The 22,691-nt window shown below is 39.9% G+C and overlaps 1 protein-coding gene across 1 annotated transcript; it reads left to right on the top strand.

The window, feature by feature from the left end:
• Positions 1-16,739: 16,739 nt before the first annotated feature.
• On the top strand, positions 16,740-22,372 carry LOC123936022 (olfactory receptor 2Z1-like). Its single transcript, XM_045996820.1, has 2 exons — positions 16,740-16,882; positions 21,406-22,372. Exons 1-2 carry the CDS (start codon positions 16,740-16,742, stop codon positions 22,370-22,372), a joined length of 1,110 nt encoding a protein of 369 aa, XP_045852776.1.
• Positions 22,373-22,691: the final 319 nt, after the last annotated feature.

Below are 22,691 nucleotides of genomic sequence, written 5' to 3'. Positions count from 1 at the left end.
GATGGAGGCATAATAATCCATTGTGTATATGGACCACATCTTCCTTCTCTTTCCTTATCTTTATCTTTTCTTTTTTCTCTCATTTGGGTGGGGAACCCTGATTGAACAGAAGCATTGCAGGGTGCACCTTGACTGCACCACAATCGATACATCCAGCTGCATCTGTTCATTCACCTCTTACCAAAATGACTAGGAGGAGGAATACCCAACAGAAGAAAAATACAGAGGATGGACCTTCGGCAACAGAGCTAATGGCTATCGACCTAGAAAATATGTTGGAAAAGGAATTCAGACTCACAATTATCCAGGCAATAGCTAGGTTGGAGAAAGCCATGGACGACCAAAGAGAATTGATTAGGGCAGAACTGAAAGCCACCAGGGATGATGTTCAAAATGCTCTCAGTGAGTTCCAATCTAATCTAAATTCTCTAAAAGCTAGGGTATCTGAGACAGAAGATAGAATTGGTGATCTGGAGGACAAACAGATAGAGAGAAAGGATCAGGAGGAAACCTGGAACAAACAGCTCAGAAGCCACGAAAACAGAATCAGGGAAATAATTGATGACATGAAACGTTCCAACATCAGAATTATTGGAATCCCTGAAGGGGAGGATAAAGAAAGAAATCTAGAAGATATAGTGGAAGAAGTTGTCTATGAAAATTTTCCCAATCTCACTAATGGAAACAACGTACATGTCCTAGAGGCAGAGAGATTTCCTCCCAAGATTTTAGATTCTTGAAAGTCCTCACGACACCTTATAGTTAAAATGAGGAATTATGTTTCAAGAGAGACCCTCTTAAAAGCAGCTAGACAAAGAAGCTCCTTATATACAGAGGAAAGCCCATTAGAATAACGTCAGACCTGTCGACAGAGACCTGGCAAGTGAGAAAGGGCTGGCAGAATATATTCAGAGTACTAAATGAGAAGTACATGCAACCAAGAATACTCTATCCAGCAAGACTGACTTTTAGGATTTTTATTTATTTGACAGAGATCACAAGTAGGGAGAGAAGCAGGCAGAGAGAGAGAGGAGGAAGCAGGCTCTGTGCCAAGCAGGGAGCCCAACGCGGGGCTTGATCCCAGGACCCCGGAATCATGACCTGAGCGAAAGGCAGAGGCTTTAACCCATTGAGCCACCCAGGCGCCCCAAGACTGATTTTAAAATGGATGGAGAGATAAAGAGTTTCCAAGACCGGCAAGGCTTAAAAGACAATGTGACCACCAAGCCGACACTGCAGGAAATATTAAGGGGGGTCCTATAAAAGAGAAAAAATCCTAACAATATCATTGAACAGAAATATAGAAAAATCTACAGAAAGACTTCCAAGGTAACACGATGTCAATAAAAACCTATCTCTCAAAAATCACTCTCAATGTGAATGGCCTAAATGTGCCCATAAAACGACAGAGGGTTGCAGATTGGATAAAAAGACAGGACACCTCCATATGTTGTCTACAAGAAACCCATTTTGAACCTAAGGATACACCCAGACTGAAAGTGAAGGGATGGAGAATCATCTTTCATGCCACTGGGCCTCAGAAGAAGGCCATGGTAGCAAATCTCATATCAGATAAATTAGATTTTAAACTAAAGACTGTAGTCAGAGATACAGAAGGACACTACATCATTCTTAAAGGGACTATCGGCCAAGATAATCTAACAATTATAAATATCTACACCTCAATATGGGAGCACACAATTACATAAGAAAACTATTAATCAAGATAAAGAGTCATATTGATATGAATACATTGATAGTAGGAGATCTTAATACGCTTCTCTCAGAAATAGACAGATCATCAAAGCAGAAAATTAATAAAGAAATAAGAGCATTGAATGAAACATTGGACCAGATGGACCCCATAGACATATACAGAACATTCCACCCTAAAACAACAGAATACTCATTCTTCTCAAGTGCACATGGAACCTTCTCCAGAATAGACCACATACTGGGTCACAAAGCAGGACTCAACCGATACCAAAAGACTGACATTATTCCCTGCATATTCTCAGATCACAATGCTTTGAAACTGGAACTCAATCACAAGGAAAAGTTCAGAAGGAACTCAAACACCTGGAAGCTAAAGACCACCTTGCTTAAGAATGCTTGGATCAACCAGGAGATCAAAGATGAACTTAAACAATTCATGGAAACCAATGAGAATGGAGACACTTCGGTCCAAAACCTATGGGATACAGCAAAGGCAGTTCTAAGGGGGAGATACATAGATATCCAAGTCTCCCTCAAAAAAATGGAAAAATCAAGAATAGACCAGCGGGCTCTACACCTTAAAGAACTGGAGAATCAACAAGTCAAACCAACTCCACACGAAAGAAGGGAAATAATCAAGATTAGAGCAGAGATCAATGAGATAGACACCAGAGATACACTAGAATGTATCAATGCAACTAGAAGCTGGTTTTTTGAGAATCAGTAAGATCAATAAACCACTGGCCACACTAATCCAAAAGAAAAGAGAGAACGCCCAAATTAATAAAATGATGAATGAAAAGGAAATAAGAAATAGAAAATAGGAAATAGAAACAATCATCAGAAATTATTACCAGCAGTTATATGCCAATAAGCTAAGCAACCTAGATGAAATGGATGCATTCCTGGAAAACTATAAACTCCCAAAATTGAACCAGGAAGAAATGGACAACCTGAATAGATTGATATCTAGTAATGAGATTGAAGCAGTGATCAAAAATCTCCCCAAAAACAAGAGCCCAGGACCTGACGGATTCCCTGCGGAATTCTACCAAACTTTAAAAGAAGAAATAACACCAATTTTCCTGAACACCAAATTTCCTGAAGCTGTTCCAAAAAATTGAAAAATTGAAGCAGAAGGAAAACTTCCAGACTCTTTTTATGCAGCCAGCATTACCCTGATCCCCAAACCAGGCAAAGACCCTACCAAAAAGGCAAATTTCAGACCAATATCACTGATGAATATGGATGCAAACATTCTCCACAAGATCCTACCAAACAGGATCCAGCAGCACATTAAAAAGATTACCCACCATGACCAGGTGGGATTCATCCCTGGGTTGCAAGGTTGGTTCAACATTCGCAAATCAATCAATGTGATAGAACAAATCAATAAGAGAAGAGAGAAGACCCACATGGTCCTCTCAATTAATGCAGAAAAAGCATTTGACAAAATCCAGCATCCGTTTCTGATGAAAACACTTCAAAGTATACGGAGAGAGTGAACATTCCTGAACTTCATAAAATCTACGAAAGACACACAGCAAATATCATCCTCAATGGGAAAAAGCTTGCACCCTCCCTGTTGAGATCAGGAACAAGACAAGGATGCCCACTCTCACCACTCTTGTTCAACATAGTATTAGAAGTCCTGGCAACAGCAATCATACAACAAAGAGAAATAAAAGGTATCCAAATTGGCAAGGAAGAAGTCAAACTCTCTCTCTTCGCACATAACATGATTCTTTTTATGGAAAACCCCAAAAACTCCACCCCCAAACTACTAGACCTCATACAGCAATTCAGTAACGTGGCAGGATACAAAGTCCATGTACAGAAATCAGTGGCTTTCTTATACACTAACAATGAAAATGCAGAAAGGGAAATTAGAGAATCGATTCCATTTACTATAGCACCAAGAACCATAAGATACCTGGGAATAAACCTAACCAAAGAGGTAAAGGACCTGTACTGGAGGAACTACAGAACACTCATGAAAGAAATCGAAAAAGACACAAAAAGATGGAAGACCATTCCATGCTCTTGGAAGTAAGAATAAACATTGTTAAAATGTCTCTACTGCCTAGAGCAAACTATAGTTTTAACGCCATTCCAATCAAAATTCCACCGGTATTTTTTAAAGAGCTGGAGCAAATAATCCTAAAATTTGTATGGAATCAGAAGAGACCCCAAATTGCTAAGGAAATGTGGAAAAACAAAAACAAAACTGGCGGCATCATATTACCCGATTTCAAGCTTTACTACAAACCTGTGATCACCAAGACAGCATAGTACTGGCATAAAAACAGACACATTGACCAGCGGAACAGAGTGGAGATCCCAGATATGGACCCTCAACTCTATGGTCAAATAATCTTCGACAAAACAGGGAAAAATATACAATGGAAAAAAGACAGTCTCTTCTGTAAATGGTGCTGGGGAAACTGGACAGCTATATGTAGAAGAATGAAACTCGACCATTCTCTTACACCATACACAAAGATAAACTCGAAGTGGTTAAAAGACCTCAATGTGATACAGGAATCCATCAGAATCCTAGAGGAGAACATAGGCAGTAACCTCTTCAATATCAGCCACAGCAACTTCTTTCAAGATATGTCTCCAAAGGCAGAGGAAACAAAAACCAAAATGAACTTTGGGACTTCATCAAGATCAAAAGCTTCTGCACAGCAAAGGAAACAGTCAACAAAACAAAAAGGCAACCCACGGAATGGGAGAAGATATTTGCAAATGACAGTACAGACAAAAGGTTGATATCCAGGATCATTAAAGAACTCCTCCAACTCAACACACACAAAACAGATAATCATATCAAAAAATGGGCAGAAGATATGAACAGACACTTCTCTGAAGAAGACATACAAATGGCTATCAGACACATGAAAAAATGTTCTTCATCACTAGCCATCAGGGATATTCAAATTAAAACCACATTGAGATACCACCTGACACCAGTTAGAATGGCCAAAATTGGGGCGCCTGGGTCGCTCAGTGGATTAAGCCGCTGCCTTTGGCTCGGGTCATGATCTCAGGGTCCTGGGATGCAGCCCCACATCGGGCTCTCTGCTCCGCAGGGAGCCTGCTTCCTCCTCTCTCTCTGCCTGCCTCTCTGCCTACTTGTGATCTCTCTCTCTGTCAAATAAATAAATAAATTCTTTTTAAAAAAGTAAAGAATGGCCAATATTAGCAAGACAGGAAACAACGTGTGTTGGAGAGGATGTGGAGAAAGGGGAACCGTCTTACACTGTTGGTGGGAATGTAAGTTAGTGCAGCCACTTTGGAGAACAGTGTGGAGATTCCTGAAGAAATTAAGAAGAGAGCTTCCCTATGACCCTGCAATTGCACTGCTGGGTATTTACCCCAAAGATACAGATGTAGTGAAAAGAAGGGCCATCTGTACCCCAATGTTTATTGCAGCAATGGCCACAGTCGCCAAACTGTGGAAAGAACCAAGATGCCCTTCAACAGATGAATGGATAAGGAAGATGTGGTCCATATACACAATGGAGTATTATGCCTCCATCAGAAAGGATGAATACCCAACTTTTGTAGCAACATGGACGGGACTGGAAGAGATTATTCTGAGCGAAATAAGTCAAGCAGAGAGAGTCAAATATCATATGGTCTCACCTATTTGTGGAGCATAACAAAGAATACGGTGGACATGAGGAGATGGAGAGGAGAGGGAGTTGAGGGAAACTGGAAGGGGAGATGAACCATGAGAGACTATGGACTCTGAAAAACAGCCAGAGGGTTTTGAAGGGGTGGGGGGGGGGTGGGAGGTTGAGGAACCAGGTGGTGGTTAATAGGGAGGGTATGTACTGCATGGAGCACTGGGTGTGGTGCAAAAACAGTGAACACTGTTACACTGAAAATAACGAAATAAAGAAATAAAAAAAAGATTAACCACCATGACCAAGTGGGATTTATCCCTCAGTTGCAAGGGTGGTCAGCATTCACAAACCAATCAATATGATAGAATAAATCAATAAGGGAAGAGAGAAGAACTGCATGGTCCTCTCAATTGATGCAGAAAAAGCATTTGACAAAATCCAGTATCCGTTCTGGATTAAAACACTTCGAAGTATAGGGATAGAAGGAACATTCCTGATCTTCATAAGATCTATCAATGAAAAACCCACAGAAAATATCATCCTCAATGGGAAAAAGCTGACAGCCTTCCCTTTGAGATCAGGAACACGCAAAGATACCCACTCTCACCAATCTTGTTCAAAATACTATTCGAAGTCAGACAACAAAGAGAAATAAAAGGTATCCAATTTGGCAACGAAGAAGTCAAACTGTCTCCTCAGAGATAACATGATACCTTATATGGAAAACCCAAAAGACTCCACCCCCAAACTACTAGGACTCATATAGCAATTCAGTAATATGCCACGGTACAAAGTCAATGTACAGAAATCAGTGGCTTTCTTATAAACTAACAATGAAACCACAGAAAGGAAAATGAGAGAATTCATTCCATTTACTATAGCACCAAGAACCATAAGATACCTGGGAATAAACCTAACCAAAGAGGTAAAGGATCTGTACTCAAGGAACTACAGAACACTCATGAAAGATATTGAAGAAGACATAAAAATATGGAAGACCATTCCATGCTCTTGGATTGGAAGAATAAACATTGTCAAAATGTCTATACTGCCTAGAGCAATCTAGACTTTTCATGCCATTCTGATCAAAATTCCACCGGTATTTTTCAAAGAGCTGGAGCAATGAATCCTAAAATTTGTTGTTTTTTTTTTTTTTAAAGATTTTATTTATTTATTTGACAGAGAGAGAGATCACAAGTAGGCAGAGAGGCAGGCAGAGAGAGAGGAGGAAGCAGGCTCCCTGCAGAGCAGAGAGCCCGATGCGGGACTCGATCCCAGGACCCTGAGATCATGACCTGAGCCGAAGGCAGCGGCTTAATCCACTGAGCCACCCAGGTGCCCCGAATCCTAAAATTTGTAAGGAATCAGAAGAGACCCCGAATTGCTAAGGAAATGTTAAAAAACAAAAACAAAACTGGCAGCATCTCGTTGCCTGATTTCAAGCTTTACTACAAAGCTGTGATCACAAAGACAGCATGGTACTGGCATAAAAACAGACACATTGACCAGTGGAACAGAGTAGAGAGCCCAGATATGGACCCTCAACTCTATGGTCAAAATAATCTTCGACAAAACAGGAAAAAATATACAGTGGAAAAAAGACAGTCTCTTCAATAAATGGTGCTGGGAAAACTGGACAGCAATATGTAGAAGAATGAAACCCGACCATTCTATTACACTGTACACAAAGATACAGTCAAAATTGATAAAATACCTCAATGTGAGGCAGGAATCCACCAGAATCCCAGTGGAGAATATAGGCAGTAACCCTCGATATCAGCCACAGCAACTTCTTTCAAGATATGTGTCCAAAGGCAAAGGAAACGAAAGAAAAAATGAACTTTTGGGACTTCATCAAGATCAAAACCTTCTGCACAGCAAAGCAAACAGTCAACAAAAGAAAGAGGCAACCCATGGAATGGGAGAAGATATTTGCAAATGACAGTACAGACAAAAGGTTGATATCCAGGATCTATAAAGAACTTCTCAAACTCAACACACACAAAACAGATAATCATATCAAAAAATGCACAGACTGTGGAAGGAACTGAGATGTCCTTCAAACAGATGAATAGATAAATAAGATGTGGTTCATATAAAACGAAATATTACTCAGCCCATCAGAAAAGATGAATACCTACAATTTACATCAATATGGATAGAACTGGGGGGTATCATGCTCAGTGAAATAAGTCAAGCATAGGAAGGAAATTATCATATGGTTTCACTCATGTCTGGAGTATAAGAAATAGTATAGAGGACAATAGGGGAAGGGAGGGAAAACTGAATGGGAAGAAATTAGAGAGGGAGTCAAACTATGAGAGACTCTGGACACAGGGGAAAAAACTGAGGGTTGCAAATAGGAAAGAGCATGGGTGGATGGGGAAACTGGGTGATGGGCATGAACTAGGGCACGTGATTTGATGAGCACTGGGTGTTATATGCAACTAATGAATCATTGAACATTATATAAAAACAAATAGTGTACTATAGTTGGTTAATTGAACTTAAATTTAAAAAAATAAAGTAATAGAGAGATGAATTCTCTGCCTGTATGGTGTTTATATACTTGTAAAGGGAGAACATAATAAAACATGATTAAATATACATTTAGAAGAAAAAAAACTAGTGTTGGTGAAAATGCAGAAAAAGAAACCCTTGTGCACTTTGTTGGAAATATTACCTATTATAGCCCCTGTGGAAAAAAGTAAAGCAGTTCCTTAAAAATTAAAAATAGATCATGCAATCCAATAATTCCATTAGTGGATATTTACCTCCCAAAATGAAAACACTAATTCAAAAATATATATGTACCTATGTTTATTACAGCATTATTTACAATAGTCAAAATATGGAACAATTAAAGTGTCCATCAATAGATGAATGGACAAAGATGTGAGACACACACACACACACACACACACAATTACCTAGCCATAGAAAAGAATGAAATCTTGCCATTTGCAACAACATTGGATACCTAGATATTATTATGCTAAGTGAAGTAAGTCAGTCAGAGAAAGACAAATACTATGTGATTTCTCTCATAGGTGAAATTTAAGAAACAAAACAACTTAAAAAAGACAAAAAGAGGGAGAAAAATCCAGACTCTTAAATATAGAGAACAAAATGGTGGCTGCAGAGGGGAGGTGGAGCACTAAGAAATGTACAGAATTGTTAAATCACTATATTATACACCTGAGAATAATATAACAATATGTTAATTATACTTCAATTTTTTTTTAAATCACATAATTATCCATATGAAAGCATCAACATGTAGTAAGTTCTCTAATTATAAAGATACCCCAGGAGGGCCTTGGAACTCTGAGTTAGAGTCTGCCAGGTCCTCAGTGGCAGTGGGTCCCAGGGGTCTGTTCTAATAATGCCCTCCACACCATGATTCTCAGTGAGAGCTGATCATCTTGAATTTGTGCTATCTGTCAAGGGAATGTTTCTGTGGTTCAGAGCTACCCACTAGGTGTGGTCTGACAGCATGGGCTGAGAGGAAGTGCTCTATAGCCATAGCAGCACACAGTTCAGAGCAGTTGGACATGTCCATGGGTCTGTGTGGTCAGCCATTATGGTTCATCTTCCTTCATTCAGTTTATGAAAGACCAGACAGAAGTGACAGATTCTCAGTTCTCTGTAGACAGCCTGAATCACCAAGGAAAATTGTTTCACCTTTCTGGGGTTTTGTCTTCCCTACCATTAATTCAAAGTAGGAAAAGCAATTTCATACAAATAAACAAAAATAATTATCTGAGTCCTCTCCAATGTAAGAGAGTATGAAAACTAGTTTTAAGTTGTCTTCAATTCCTTAGGGATGAACTAAAGCAAAAATACCTTTTCTGGAAAATTATAACTGTAGTTAAGTCCAGCTAAACAGCCTGACATCTTAAATATGGTTAATGGTTGATTGACTGAAGATAATTTATATTATTGTATTTACTACTTAATAAGTATTATGGTAATAAAAATGGAAATAAAAGGTAAAAGAATAACCCATCACCCGTCATCTCAAGACATAAATCGCTCTTTCATTTCTTTTCTGAATAAAATATAAAATTTTAACGTTGCAATTATAGTTTTATATTCTACTTTATGATCGCATTATTCTCATAAGAGTCCTTAACATTGTTACACATTTTTTAATTATTCATTTTTATTATTAAGCTTTCATTTGAATTCCAGTTAGTGGACTGTTGCTACACATTTTAAGTAAATGTAACTTTCAAAGGATTGATACTCCATAAGGTAAAACTAACAAAATTTATTTTCCTATTTCCCTATAGCTAAGCATTTGTTTTTTACCCCATTTTATTCTAATATAGACTATATCTAATATTCTAATATAAACTATATAGAATACATTTATGCACACAGTGTTACTGTCTTTATTAATAATTGCTTTAGCACACATTTCCAGAAATGAAACTAATAGATCAAAATGTTTTCTAAATGTTTTGTTAATTTACACAGCTAAAGGCAAAGTTTGAATGAGTACACAAAATTTATGTATGCAAAATTTTTGGTTTGATATTTATTGTTTTAAAGATTTTTTTATTTATTTATTCAACAGACAGAGATCACAAGTAGGCAGAGAGGCAGGCAGAAAGAGAGAGGGGGAAGCAGGCTCCCCACTGTGCAGAGAGCCCAATGTGGGGCTTGATCCTAGGATCAGGGCCTGAGCCCAAGGCAGAGGCTTAACCCATTGAGCTACCCAGGCACCCCTAGTTTGGTATTTAAAACAGTATTTAGGAGTTGCTACACCTACAGTTTTTTTTTTTTAATATTTTATTTATTTATTTGACAGAGAGAGAGGTCACAAGTAGGCAGAGAGGCAGGCAGAGAGAGAGGGAGAAACAGGCTCCCCACTGAGCAGAGAGCCCGATGCGGGGCTCGATCCCAGGACCCTGAGATCATGACCTGAGCCGAAGGCAGAGGCCTAAACCACTGAGCCACCCAGGCGCCCCTACACCTACAGTTTTATTTCAAAAATCAGCCCTTGGTGTATCCTCAGCTTTTTCAACCATCTACTGTTCTAAACGGTTTTATGGGCCTGAACACTCTAGCTCTTAAATTAGTCAGCTGAAGTCAGAATGGAGTGATTACTCTTGAAAACTTTCAATTCTTCCCTAACCATTTGAGTAAATGGCTTTCACTGGTGGTGATGATAGAGGTGGTAAAAATGAGTGTTTTCTGACTTGGTTTGGGAAATGTAAACCCAGTGACAACTCCTGAAGACATTCTAGACTCATATGTTAGAAAACGGGCCCCTAACCAAATGAGGCTTTGGGGAATGATATTCCTTGCTCAAAATCTTGGCTCTGCTTCTTGTTAATAGTTCAGCCTTAAGAAAGTTGCTTGAATTTTCCAGGCCTCCATGTGAACCACAGATATAATAATCCATACCTTATATGGCTGGTGTGAAAAATCATGGCCAATGACTGACACGTGGTGGTAGGTGCACAACAAATGGTAACTATTAATATTGTTGGCATTCAAATTAATAATAGAAGTGATCAAAAGTCTCATAAGGCAGATTTTAAAATATCACAGTAACAAAAATATTTCAATATATATGAAAAATACAGGAATCACTCTATTTTTTTCAAGATTTATTTATTTATTTTAGAAAGAGAGAGATTATGAGCAGGAAGGGCAGAGGGAGAGGGAGAGAGAATCTGAAGTAGACTCCACACGTCCACACTGAGCACATGCCTGAGACAGGACCCGATCCCACCACCCAGAGATCACAACCGAAGCTGAAACCAAGACTTGGACACTCAACCTACTGCATCACCTCAGCACCCTTAGAGTCACTGTATTTTATATAGGAGTGTTTAATCATTCACCTGTGAAGAATTCCAGTAGTAATAAATATAAGAGTTGTAGGCATAAGTTCAGAAAGCTGGTAATGCCAAAATGGGAGGAGGACAATTGGAATAGGTACAAGTAAGGTATATAATCAGGGACATATAAGTTACCATAAGCTATATAAGGCAAATTATGCAATAGAAGAATTTTTTCTTAATTTGTAATTCAAAAGCCCAGAAGTCACCATTGCATCTATCATCATCAAAAATTATTTAAGTATTGTTTTTCAGAATAGCAAAAATATGTTAAGAACCTAAATACCTATCCACAGATGGATGGATAAAGAAGACTGTGATATATATATATATATATATATATATATATATATATATATATATATATCACAACTGATATATATATATATATATATATATATCACAACTGATATATATATATATATATATATATATATATATATCACAAATATATATATTTTTTTCTCCACCATCAAAAAAATGAAATCTTTTGCAACAACATGGATGGAACTAGAGGGTATTATGCTAAGCAAAATAAGTCAATCAGATAAAGATAATTATCATATAAATTCACTCATAGATGGAATTTAAGAAACAAAACAGATGATCATAGGAGAAGAGAGGGAAAATAAAATAAGATGAAATCAGGGAGGGAGACAAGCTGTGCTTGTTGGTCAAGAGACACAGGTTTCAGTTATTCAAGATCAATAAATTCTGCAGTTCTAATGAATAATGGTAACTATAGGTAACAATACTGCTACTTGGCTAAGTAGCTTGATTGTGGTGATCATTTCACAATGTATAAATATATAAAATCATCAAATTGTGTACCTTTTATATATACAGTAATTTTTGAGAAGAGTGGCTGGACATAAGCTTCTTTATTACCAGACCAAGGAGACTCTGGAATGCACTAAAACAGCCTTCTCATCAGGTAGCTTTGACTTTTCACATGCAGAGAACTGCATCATATGATCTTGTGGCATATTGTCTTATGATTCCTACCAGACTAGAACTGCTCGAGGATATAGTCCATGACTCAAAATACAAGTCCAGTCTTGGAGACACTTAATAAGCATTGTTGGATACACAAAGAGTAAGATCATATATGAAGACCAGAGATACCAGGGAGAATCAAGTACAAAGCAGTAAACAGGGATTTCCCTGATGTTAGTCATAGCCTTACACATAAGTCAGGTATAGGTGGGTTATTCAGGGGTACTATCACTGGGTAGAGAGCAGTATGAATGAAGTCTGTTAAATCACTTTCATCTCACTAACAGTTCTTGGATCTCAGTTTAGTTCATGATGATGATGACTGAGGTTAGCTGAAGCTGAGGATAGAAGAACCATAATAAAGTAAGAAGAAATATGAGGGAATAGAGAAAACATCACGAAGAAAAACTGATTTCATGGTCTTAGCTATGGTGCAACCCATAGCACTTTAAATATAAAGGAAAATTTGACAACAAGGCTGAACAAAAAGGTCATGCACTTTGGGAAAATAAACTCATATTATTTCATTTCCCAGTCAAAATCCATGGTGACATCAGTGTGCATGGATACCGCAGTTGCTGGCTGTGCCTTCTCTGGTAGAGTAGTAGAGCAGTGGTCAGTGAAGCACAGAAATTAGCCGGCTGAGTTCTATGCTTGGTGAAGGAAAAGATTCTTTCTCCAGGGCCCTCCACTTACATGCTCTCCAGGATTATTTGAGCACTTCGAATCTTGCAACAGGCAAGATCTCAATATATAAATGTTAAAAGAAAAATGCAATGGTTGCTCATAGGATCTCTCATAGGATCAAAAGTATAATGTTCGACAAGTAACTTCCAGCTCTAGGAGTCAGAAGACCAACATTGCATCAGGTTAGGATCAGTAGTGAATAAATGTGTTTTGAATGAGTAAGGGCAAGAATGAATGAATAAGAATTCTTCTGCAACAAAATGGGTTTTGATCTGGTTAAAATATGAATAAAGTTGGCAGATGGGGGAGCCATTTCTGATCCCAAACTCAGTGCTCCTGGCCAAAATCCTTTTCTTTTGGAGTCACAATTTCCATCTCTGCAAAATGGGATAATAACATTCACCTCACTCTGTTGCTGGGTTAATGGATATTATAAATTCTGAGAACACAACAATCTTATCTTTGAGATCTGTACATACACAATAGCACCAGCAAACATTTGACTCTCTGACATACAATTGCCTAAAGAAAAAGTGAAGCAATCAAGGAATGAGATATTGGATGTGGATCATATTTTGTAATCTTTTTTATACTTTTCAGAGAGAAGGTTTCATTTATTGTTTAGAACACAGATATCTAATTAATTTTGTTGAGAAATAGACCAACTTCATTGTTTTCACTCAATTCAATCCAAAATATCAATGGTGATCATTTGGTGATCATTTCATTAGGCCTGTGTAGACATAACAACCAAATAGCCATGTTGTGAAGGGATCTGTGCACATTAACATAGCCCAAATTCCCATACTATCAAGGGCTGGCAGAGTGCACATCGTACATTCTGGCCACGTGGTCGACCAAGGAGGTCATAGCTTCACCATGACACATACCTGGGATCACACCCCATGACAAACTTAAACACTAAGCTAGTTAACCTTCTGAATTTTTGGTTTTTCTTCTGTGCAATAATGATCTATTATAATTTTCGTTATATTAGTATGAGGATAAATTGAGATAATGTGTTAAGTGCTTAATACAAGGTGGGAGATAAAGAAACATTAGTTTGCTTCCCATTGTGATTACTTTTAGAACTGAGGAACAAAAACCCATTAGGGAAATAGGACCAAAAAGAGCTTTAACTAAAATCAAATTCAGCAGATATATTGAAGGAAGGGAAGATAGGAGGGAGGAAAAGAGATAGAAACATTGAAGGGAAGAGGGGAGGAAAGAAGGGAGGGAGGGAGGGAGGGAGAAAGGGTGGGAAGAAGGATGTTTTTCCACATCTCTGTGTTTGGGGAACAGTTTCCCCCAGACACAGAGATGAGCTATGTTGATCTAACCAATGGTGTCTAAGCCTGCCCACAAATACCCTGTGTATATGGAGCTTTGAAACACCAGTGTGGGGGCCCTAGAGCCCCCGTAGACACTGCATTATGGTTGAGGAAGTATTCACGTGTTTTTCTATAGGAGTCACCACTTGTCCAGAAAACATGAACTTTATCTCAGACCTTGACACTTGTGTTTATTTAGAATTCTTTTCAATCTATACCATGTCTCCTTTCTGAAGCTACTTAATGGCCTGCACAGAAAACCTTGGGCAAATGCTTAGGAGCCATCAAGGAGAGAATCACTGGCTCTCAGTTTTGGAAAACATCCTATCCAACTTCAGGGCCTCAGGTGTCTGCACAGGTAAGGAGCTTGATCCCCCATTTGTAAAGAATTCCAAAGGATGAGAAGCCACAACATTCTTCAATCAGTTATTTCAGAAGAAAACAACATCTCCACTGGGACATCTTATTTTATATCCATTAATCATAAGGACTTTGTTAAAGTGCTAGTGCAGGAGAACTAAGAAGTGTGGTTAATTGCCCTCCATCATCTTTTCTCCTGATGTACATAACAAGTTTCTTTAGATGTTTCCTAGATGGAAACCATCTAGGTTTTACTTAGCACAGTCTGCAAATCACTCAGCTGTTAGTTAAAGAAGGTCTACCGACTGGCATTTCTACAACTTATCAGTTGAGTTACACTGGCTTTTGGTGGCCAGCTGAGCACCAGTTTTAAAGAGGTGAGATTTTAGAGAGCTCTCAGAATGTTGTCAAAACAAAATGACATGGTGCAACAAGTAGTGGCTTCTGGTTAGACTGGATTTGAACCCTCCAGTCTTGTGTCTGTTATCTCTGAATCTTGGATTTTTACTCTATAAAATGCAGATAATAATGCCTACCTAGAACACATGTATTTAGCACACCAAGCACAGTTCTGGCACATAGCAGCCTAGTGGGTAAAATTATTAAAACCATTTGTGTATCCAGATGAAATCCCAACACCATGTTAAGTTGTGGAACAAAGAGAGTCTCTCTTCTCCCCCAGCTACTCCAACCCCCTGACCTGTCTCAACAGGTGAAAAAAGTGCTCACAGGTCAAGACACTCTCCTTGTCTCCCCAGCACTGAGTTCAGATTTTGCCTGTGGCTACAGAATATCAAATAAGTCAGCAGAACTTTGGATTGTGCATCCGTAAATCAAGCCAACAGCAAGAGACCACATGGTGGCAGTTTTACTCTCACAGAGTCTGAGCCACATCCATGAAAGCCCACCACCACCCCGTGTAATAAAAGAAAAATACCTTCCAGTGCTTCTGTGCACATCTCACAAATCTAACTACTCACCTAAAGAATTTTCTGTTTGTGCCAAGCTGTCCACTGCTTAGGAAACACCTGACTATGTCTCTGGATCCTATGACATCCAGGCTAAGGTGGTTTTGATGCTCTAACTAGATGTGAATTTTCACTACTTAATTTTCACTACTTTAAAAGCACCTCCTTTAGTGAACTGTATGAGCTTTGGTCTTTCCCTTCACTTCTATCATGAGTCATGTTCATTCACTTAATCATTCAACAACACAGTGCCAATCTTGGCACTATGGACATTTGGGGCTGGTTAACATTCTGTTCGGGGGCTATCCTGTGCACTGTAGGGTGTTTAGCAGAATCCCTGGCTTCTTCCCACTATACACCAACCCTTCTTCTGAGTTATGAGAACCAAAAATGTCTTCAGCCATTGACAAACATCCCTGGGGTCAGGGAGGCAAAATCACTCCTGGTTGACAATCTCTGTGCTAGAAGGGTTCTCAAACTTTAGCAAACACTGAACCAACTGGAGGTCTTGTTAAAGCAGTTCTGAGCCACTACCCAGTGTTTCTGATTAGATAGGTCTCTGTGGGTTCTCAGCATTTGCATTTTGATGAAGCAGCTGATGCTACTGATCTAGAGACCACATTCTGGTCTAAGGAGATCTGGGTGTCAACAGTTGGCATATCTGTCATTCTTCTGTGAAATCCCTATTCAGTGTTTCCAGATTTGTCTGCAGATTAGAATCACCTGGAAACCTTTTAAGCCTTCGAAGATCTGGACATATCACAGACCAATTAAATCAGTAATTCTGAAGATGAGGCACGTACATTAGTATTTTTGGAAACTCCTCAGATAATTCTGATGTGCAGATTTGGGGGCTGAATCTAAATGCCATTATGTTATCTGGGATTCAAAGTTTGGGGGCTAAGTAACATGTCATCCCAGCACGCATATCCTGTAAGTGTCAAAATCAGTTACATCATGAGCACTGATCTATGAAGGACTGCAATCATACTCTTTGGGTAAGAAAATAGGGCAAATTCAGTTACAAAAACTTTGCAGTCACAGCATTCTGAAGTGGATAAAGGAGAGCTAGAAACGGGCAGAAGCTCACCCTGTTTATAGTAAAGGTGGTTAAGTCATGTTGTGGAAAACAGGGCTTTAAGGGGGAAATGGGAAACTTTCAGAGGTGTCTTATTGAAAGGAGATGGATGTATGGACTCAGCTTTCACAGACTTCCATGTGGACTCCCCAAGAGACTGTTTCATTTCTGAGCCACAACGTGGAGCCCTGGAAGAAGGAGAAAAGTCAACAAGAGACAGTGTCTTGATGGAAACTGCACACTGGGACAATGTGAGGTGAGTGAGGGAAAGACAGGAGTTCAAGAAAGAGGGAAGTTAATTTAAAACCATCGCCCCAATTCATGCAGCCCCACATTTGACAATGGGCAATTCCACAACTTCTGTCAAATTTTCCACCATTTAAAATCTCTGACAATCTGACAGTTGTTTGATTTGGCAGGTTTTTTTTTTTGTTTGTTTGTTTGTTTTTTATTTTTATGCAGTGTCTGTCTCCATAAATGAGATATCTTGAATTATAAAAACCAAGGCTGTGCTTTACTTTAAAAAGAAAAGAAAAAAACAGTTAAACTGTAGGGGGGGCTTGAAAATATCATACCATTACAGATAAATCATAGAAGAGAGAAGAAAGACTAGTTCTAGAAATACCTGACAACATACAGTATGTTGTTTACATTAAAGATCCCTTTTTTGTTCATTTTAGTGTTTTTTTTTTTGATGCCTGCTGCATACTAGTTCAGAGCTACACAAGCTAGAGGTAGCAGGAATAGAAAAACATATCCTCTTCCTCCAGCCTAATATAATCATCCTAAATAATTATTCTGAGACATGCACACACATGTACTTCATACACTGCAATGCAAATGTGTGTGTGTGTGTGTGTGTGTGTGTGTGTGTGTGTTTTAATAATGAGAAACTGCCATGAAAAGAAAAATCAATAGTGCCAGGACAATCAATAATTTCTAAGAACAGTTGCTTACACACAGCCCCACAAAGGGCTATTGAACTCAGTTGGCAATACCAAAAGACAGCCACAAAGGTAATAGTGTTTATGTGGGCAAGGTTGTGTTTTCTTTCATTTATTCACCACACACATCCCATAAGCATCGACCAGGGACCATGCAAAGTGTTTTCTGTGGAGAAATTTAAACAAGGAAAGGACAGAGTCCTTAGTCATAAGTAATACTCAGTCTAGACGTTCAGTGGAGAAGCCTTCCCCATCACAACAAACACAACCTCTTCCAAGCTTTCTGAGAATAAAATTTGTAGAGGGGAAATCTCCAAGTGGGAGAGACTAGGAGCTCTTTGCAGGTGAGTACAATTATCGACCGCATGATTATTTTGCAAAACTAATTTGCTTAAGTGAGGAAGGGAAGTATCCTAATATTTACTGAATACCTATTATGCAAAAGGCACAACCTCAACATTTTTCTAATTCAATACTCACAATAACCCTGAGAAGCAAGTATCATGACCCCATTTTATAGAGAGAGATAAGCAGAGGCTCAGAGTCATAAAAGTGGTAATAAGAGTTGTGGTGTTAATAGCAGCTGATAAACCATGTATTTTTCCTGCCTAACTGTACCTCAAGCACTCTACAGGTATTAACCACTTAATGCCTCCAACAGATCCAACAATTCTGAGACAAGGAGCTTGAAGCTGAGTAGTCTAAGTTGTAGAGGTACAAGCTGGGTCTTGAACCCAAGCAACCTAACTCCAGAGACTAGATCCTTAATCACAATGGCTTGAACTTGGTAAAATCTACAAATGACATTCAGACAACTCTGGGCCAAATTATTACAGATTGAAAACATGTGATTTCCTTTTCTCTTTCATTTGCCTTGGTGAAAAGGAAGGAAAGGAAAGAAAAGTAATTGATAATAATGCCCTAGAAAAGAGGTCTCCAGTCAGAGGTGATTTTTCCCAGCAGGGAACATTTGGCAATGTCTGCAGACATTTTTGTTTGTCACAGCTGGGAGGGAGTACTATTGGCATCTAGTGGGAGAGTCTAGAGATGTTGCTGAATGCACTGCAGTGCACAGGATAGCCTCTTATAGCAAACAATTATCCATAGGAAAATGCTGGGTGTGCCAAGTCTGAGGAAGCTTGCTGTAGAACAGTTAGGAGGATTTGGGATCTGGCCTGGAAGTTCAAAAATTTGTTGACCAAGGGTCATACTATGTATGGATAAAATTGGGGTGATGGGTGAGGTTTCCTCCAGCTGTAAAATCTAGTGGTTATGAGACTTTTGAGACACCAAACAATACAAGCTGTGTCTGCAAGATGACAAAACAGGGAAAACATGAGACAATTCTCTTCAGGGCAATGTTTTCAAATGCACCCAGAGTCTCGTTTTATGTCATGTTATGGTGAAGTGAACAGATCAGGAGATGATTGCCATTAAAAAGGTAATTTTCTACAGTTCCCAAGAGGAGGGGGCATGCAGGGCCCCAGAGGGAAGGAAGCATCAGGGTTGGTCAGGAGGCAGAATAAATGAGGAGAAAACATACACAAAAGCTTTTACATAATTTTTATGGGTAAGGCACAGATGAGCAGGTTTAGGATTTGATAGTTATAATAATTTGGGTGGGCTTTGAGCCACAGGTGTTGTCTCTAGTTGTCTGGAACCTGTCCCTAGGATGATTATGGCAGAGGGATATTGTTCCAGACTGATAAAGGGAGGCAGAAGAGGGTATGTGCTCAAGATTGATTCATTTTCACACCAAAGACATTATCCGCTGCAAGTTGTTCACCATCTTTATGAATTAGCACCCTTAAGAGGAACAGTCCCTTCCCAGGGACTGAAAGACCTCAAGATGTCAAAGCATCATAAGATACAGAAAATAGATGTGGTATTTCACATCTTCACTAAAATCTCGTCTTGAATGTTTCAGTTTAACAGCATTAACTTCTTGTGCTCAGCTTGAGAGAGAAGCTTTGGGATGGGCCCTGCTATACTCTGAACACATTTGATTCATCACTAAGGAATCTGTATAACCTGGCATGAGCATCCTGAAATTGGTGAAGTTTAAGGTGATAGATAAGATGGGTCCCTTGGCATAGCAAGAAATGCCAGGATGAGCATTGAGGAAAACCTTTTCCTAGCATAGCTACCTGAGACGTATTTGCGGGACCTAGGCAAGCACTGGATTCTAAGCTCCTTCAGAAGCTATGGGCAGTGGATCAACTCAGACCATATGTCAGACTAGCCTGGGAGTCTTAAGAAACATGGGTGCTCAAGGCCCACTCTTGTGATCTGCATTTCCAGTTTCCCCAAAGCTAATTTCCTATTAATTAATAGGAATTTAATAGGAATTAATAGAAATTTCCTATTAATTAATAGGAAATTAGTTTCGGGGAAACTGGAAATGCAGATCATCCATAGATTGCATGACTCTGCTGGCGAATCTGAAGGACATGCAGATTAGGGCCACAGCCTGTCACATCCTGACATGCGGTAACTCTACAACACTTACATACCCCTCTAGGCCTGTCCCAGTGACCTAACGGTGTCAACCAACTCCAACATTCTCTCATATTCTCAACTCATTCGGGAACATGGGGAAATTAATTTTATTTATCTTCATTCTCTCCATCTAAGTCATTTGGTATCTCAAGCCCAATTGAGATTGACGTTTCAATTGATGTTTCAATTGAAACAGGAGCTAGAATTCAAAACATTCCCTAGGATTTGGGATCCTAGAACCAAGGAAGCCAGCAGGCCACAAAATCTGGGAATTTGCCTGGTGGGCAGATCTCTGCTGGCTCTCTTGCAGTGGTGTATTTGGTCTGAGCTCGTCCCCTCATCCATACTTTCTTAAAACTGCCTTTGGGTGACTTCTTTCTCATCATAGCTTAATTTGACATCCATTGAAATTGACTTGACCCCAACAAAAGTAATTTGAAAAAGGGGAACTTTAAGGAAGTTTCTTCCAGGGGTAACTACCGAAACTGGCTCACGTACTCATATTATGAAGTTCATAGGTAATGCTCACAAAGAGGCCTATTCTCTATCAAACCAGTTCATAAGGGATCTTCTTACTAAGGTAAGAGACTGTTATAGCAAATCCATTGAAATGAGGTCATAGCATGAGGATAAGGACAACATATTGCCAAAAATCTTCCTAAGAGCAGTTACTGCATCTGAGCACAAAGGGCATGTTTAGGAGGCCTGGGGGTCAAGACGACAAGGTCAAGATGGCACTGCACAGCCATGCTAACTGATAAAATGTACCCTGTCAGCCACCATCACAGGCTCTCAGCTGTTTCTAAGAAAAATTCATTACATGGATCCTCACGTATCTACAATGAGAATTTTGAACCACAATACTCACATATTTGTGGATCTAGTGCTTAGACTTGGCATGAAAGTGTTTGTTTTTGAAAATTTGTCCTGTGTGCATATTTACTTGTTTATTTAATTATTGGAAACACTGCTAAGCGTGTGTATTCCACAAAACATGGGGTGTTCTAATGTGCTGTGGTTCTTTTTCTAGCTTTTTAAGATGGAAACTTTAATCATTGGTTTTCAGTCTTTCCTCCTTTTTTAACACAGGTATTTGGTGTTAGAAGTTCCCTTCTGAGCATTGTTTTGGCTACATGCCAAGTCTTTTATAGTGGTTTTTCATCATGAAATAATGTCAAGCCTATAAAAATTTGCAAGAATATGAGGAAGAATTCCCACAACCCCTGTGCCAACTTTACTTAATTGTTGCCCTTTGCTGTTTTCATTCTTCACCCTTCTCTAACTCAGAATGGATGCTTCTGAGCCATTGGTGATTTTGTTTCCTTCCTCCCCACAGTGAGTCTTGGCAGGAGGCAGGCAGAAGGCCCTGGAACCACTCCTCCACCATCGGCTTTGTCCTCACGAGCCTTTTTAATGAGAGTCCGATTCACCTGTTCCTATTCAGCATGGTTGTGATAATCTACACACTAGCCATGGCTGGCAACGCTGCCATGGTCTTCCTGATCTGGGCTGATGCCCAGCTCCACACGCCCATGTATTTCCTCCTCAGCCAGCTGTCATTCCTGGACATCTTCTTCACCTCAGTCACCGTCCCCAAGATGATAGCAGGCTTCCTCTTTGGCTGGACTAGCATCTCATTTGTGGGCTGTGGAGCACAAATGTTTTTCTTCATGTTCCTTGGGGCTGCTGAGTGCCTCCTGCTGGCCCTCATGGCCTATGACCGCTACGTGGCCATCTGCAACCCACTGCGCTACCCATCACTCATGAGTCACCAGACCTGTCTGCTCATGGTGGCCGCCTCCTGGGTGGGAGGGTCCCTCAATGCCTCTATCCAGACAGCAATGACCCTGCAGTTCCCCTATTGTGGCTCAAGGAGGATTGCACACTTTTTCTGTGAGGTACCTTCACTGCTGAGGCTGGCCTGTGCTGACACAGCTGCCTATGAGCGAGTCCTCTTTGTGACAGGTGTGGTGGTCCTTCTGGTGCCCATTGCCTTCATCACCACCTCCTATGCCCTCATTCTGGCAGCAGTGCTTAGGATGCATTCCGTGGAGGGGCGTCAGAAGGCCCTAGCCACCTGCTCCTCCCACTTAACAGTTGTCAACCTCTTCTATGGGCCCCTCGTGTATACCTATATGTTACCCGCATCTTACCACTCTCCTGGCCAGGATGATGTAGTGTCCGTCTTTTATACAGTCCTCACACCCATGCTGAACCCTGTCATCTACAGTCTCAGGAACAAGGAAGTGACAGGAGCAATGAAGAAGGTGATAGGGAAGTGTGGGGTGGGTGGGACTGCTTAAGACTGAGGAGAGGGAGTCCTCTCCTTTAGGACGTCACTGTGGCTCCAGGAGTCCATTCTAGGATTTCCTTCTGAGATGAGTAGTCAAGAGTCCCAAATCTACATGAAGGCAAGTGAGAGAGGCTGCCCCTCATTCCCTTACAGCTGCTGCCCTCCTCTTCGGAGAGTTGTCCAGACTGTCAGTGTCCACTTCTCACTCCTATCCCCCACCTCAACAAACTCCAATCTGGCTTCTGTTCCAGCCATCCCTTGCTCAAAGTAGCAATCCCTCATGATCTCTGTGTCACTGAATGTCCAAAGGCATCTCTTCTCTCCAAAAT

Source organism: Meles meles, unplaced genomic scaffold, assembly GCF_922984935.1.
Source record: "Meles meles unplaced genomic scaffold, mMelMel3.1 paternal haplotype, whole genome shotgun sequence".
NCBI classification, from domain to species: domain Eukaryota; kingdom Metazoa; phylum Chordata; class Mammalia; order Carnivora; family Mustelidae; genus Meles; species Meles meles.
Note: the sequence above shows the minus strand (reverse complement) of the source record. Positions and strands in the feature narration are given on the sequence as shown.

Bases quoted from the DNA above. Each gene is read 5' to 3' on its own strand.
- LOC123936022 (XM_045996820.1), top strand. From the start codon at position 16,740: ATGGACTCAGCTTTCACAGACTTCCATGTGGACTCCCCAAGAGACTGT. The intron at 16,883-21,405 runs GTGAGTGAGGGA...TCCTCCCCACAG, and splicing joins GCACACTGGGACAATGTGAG to TGAGTCTTGGCAGGAGGCAG.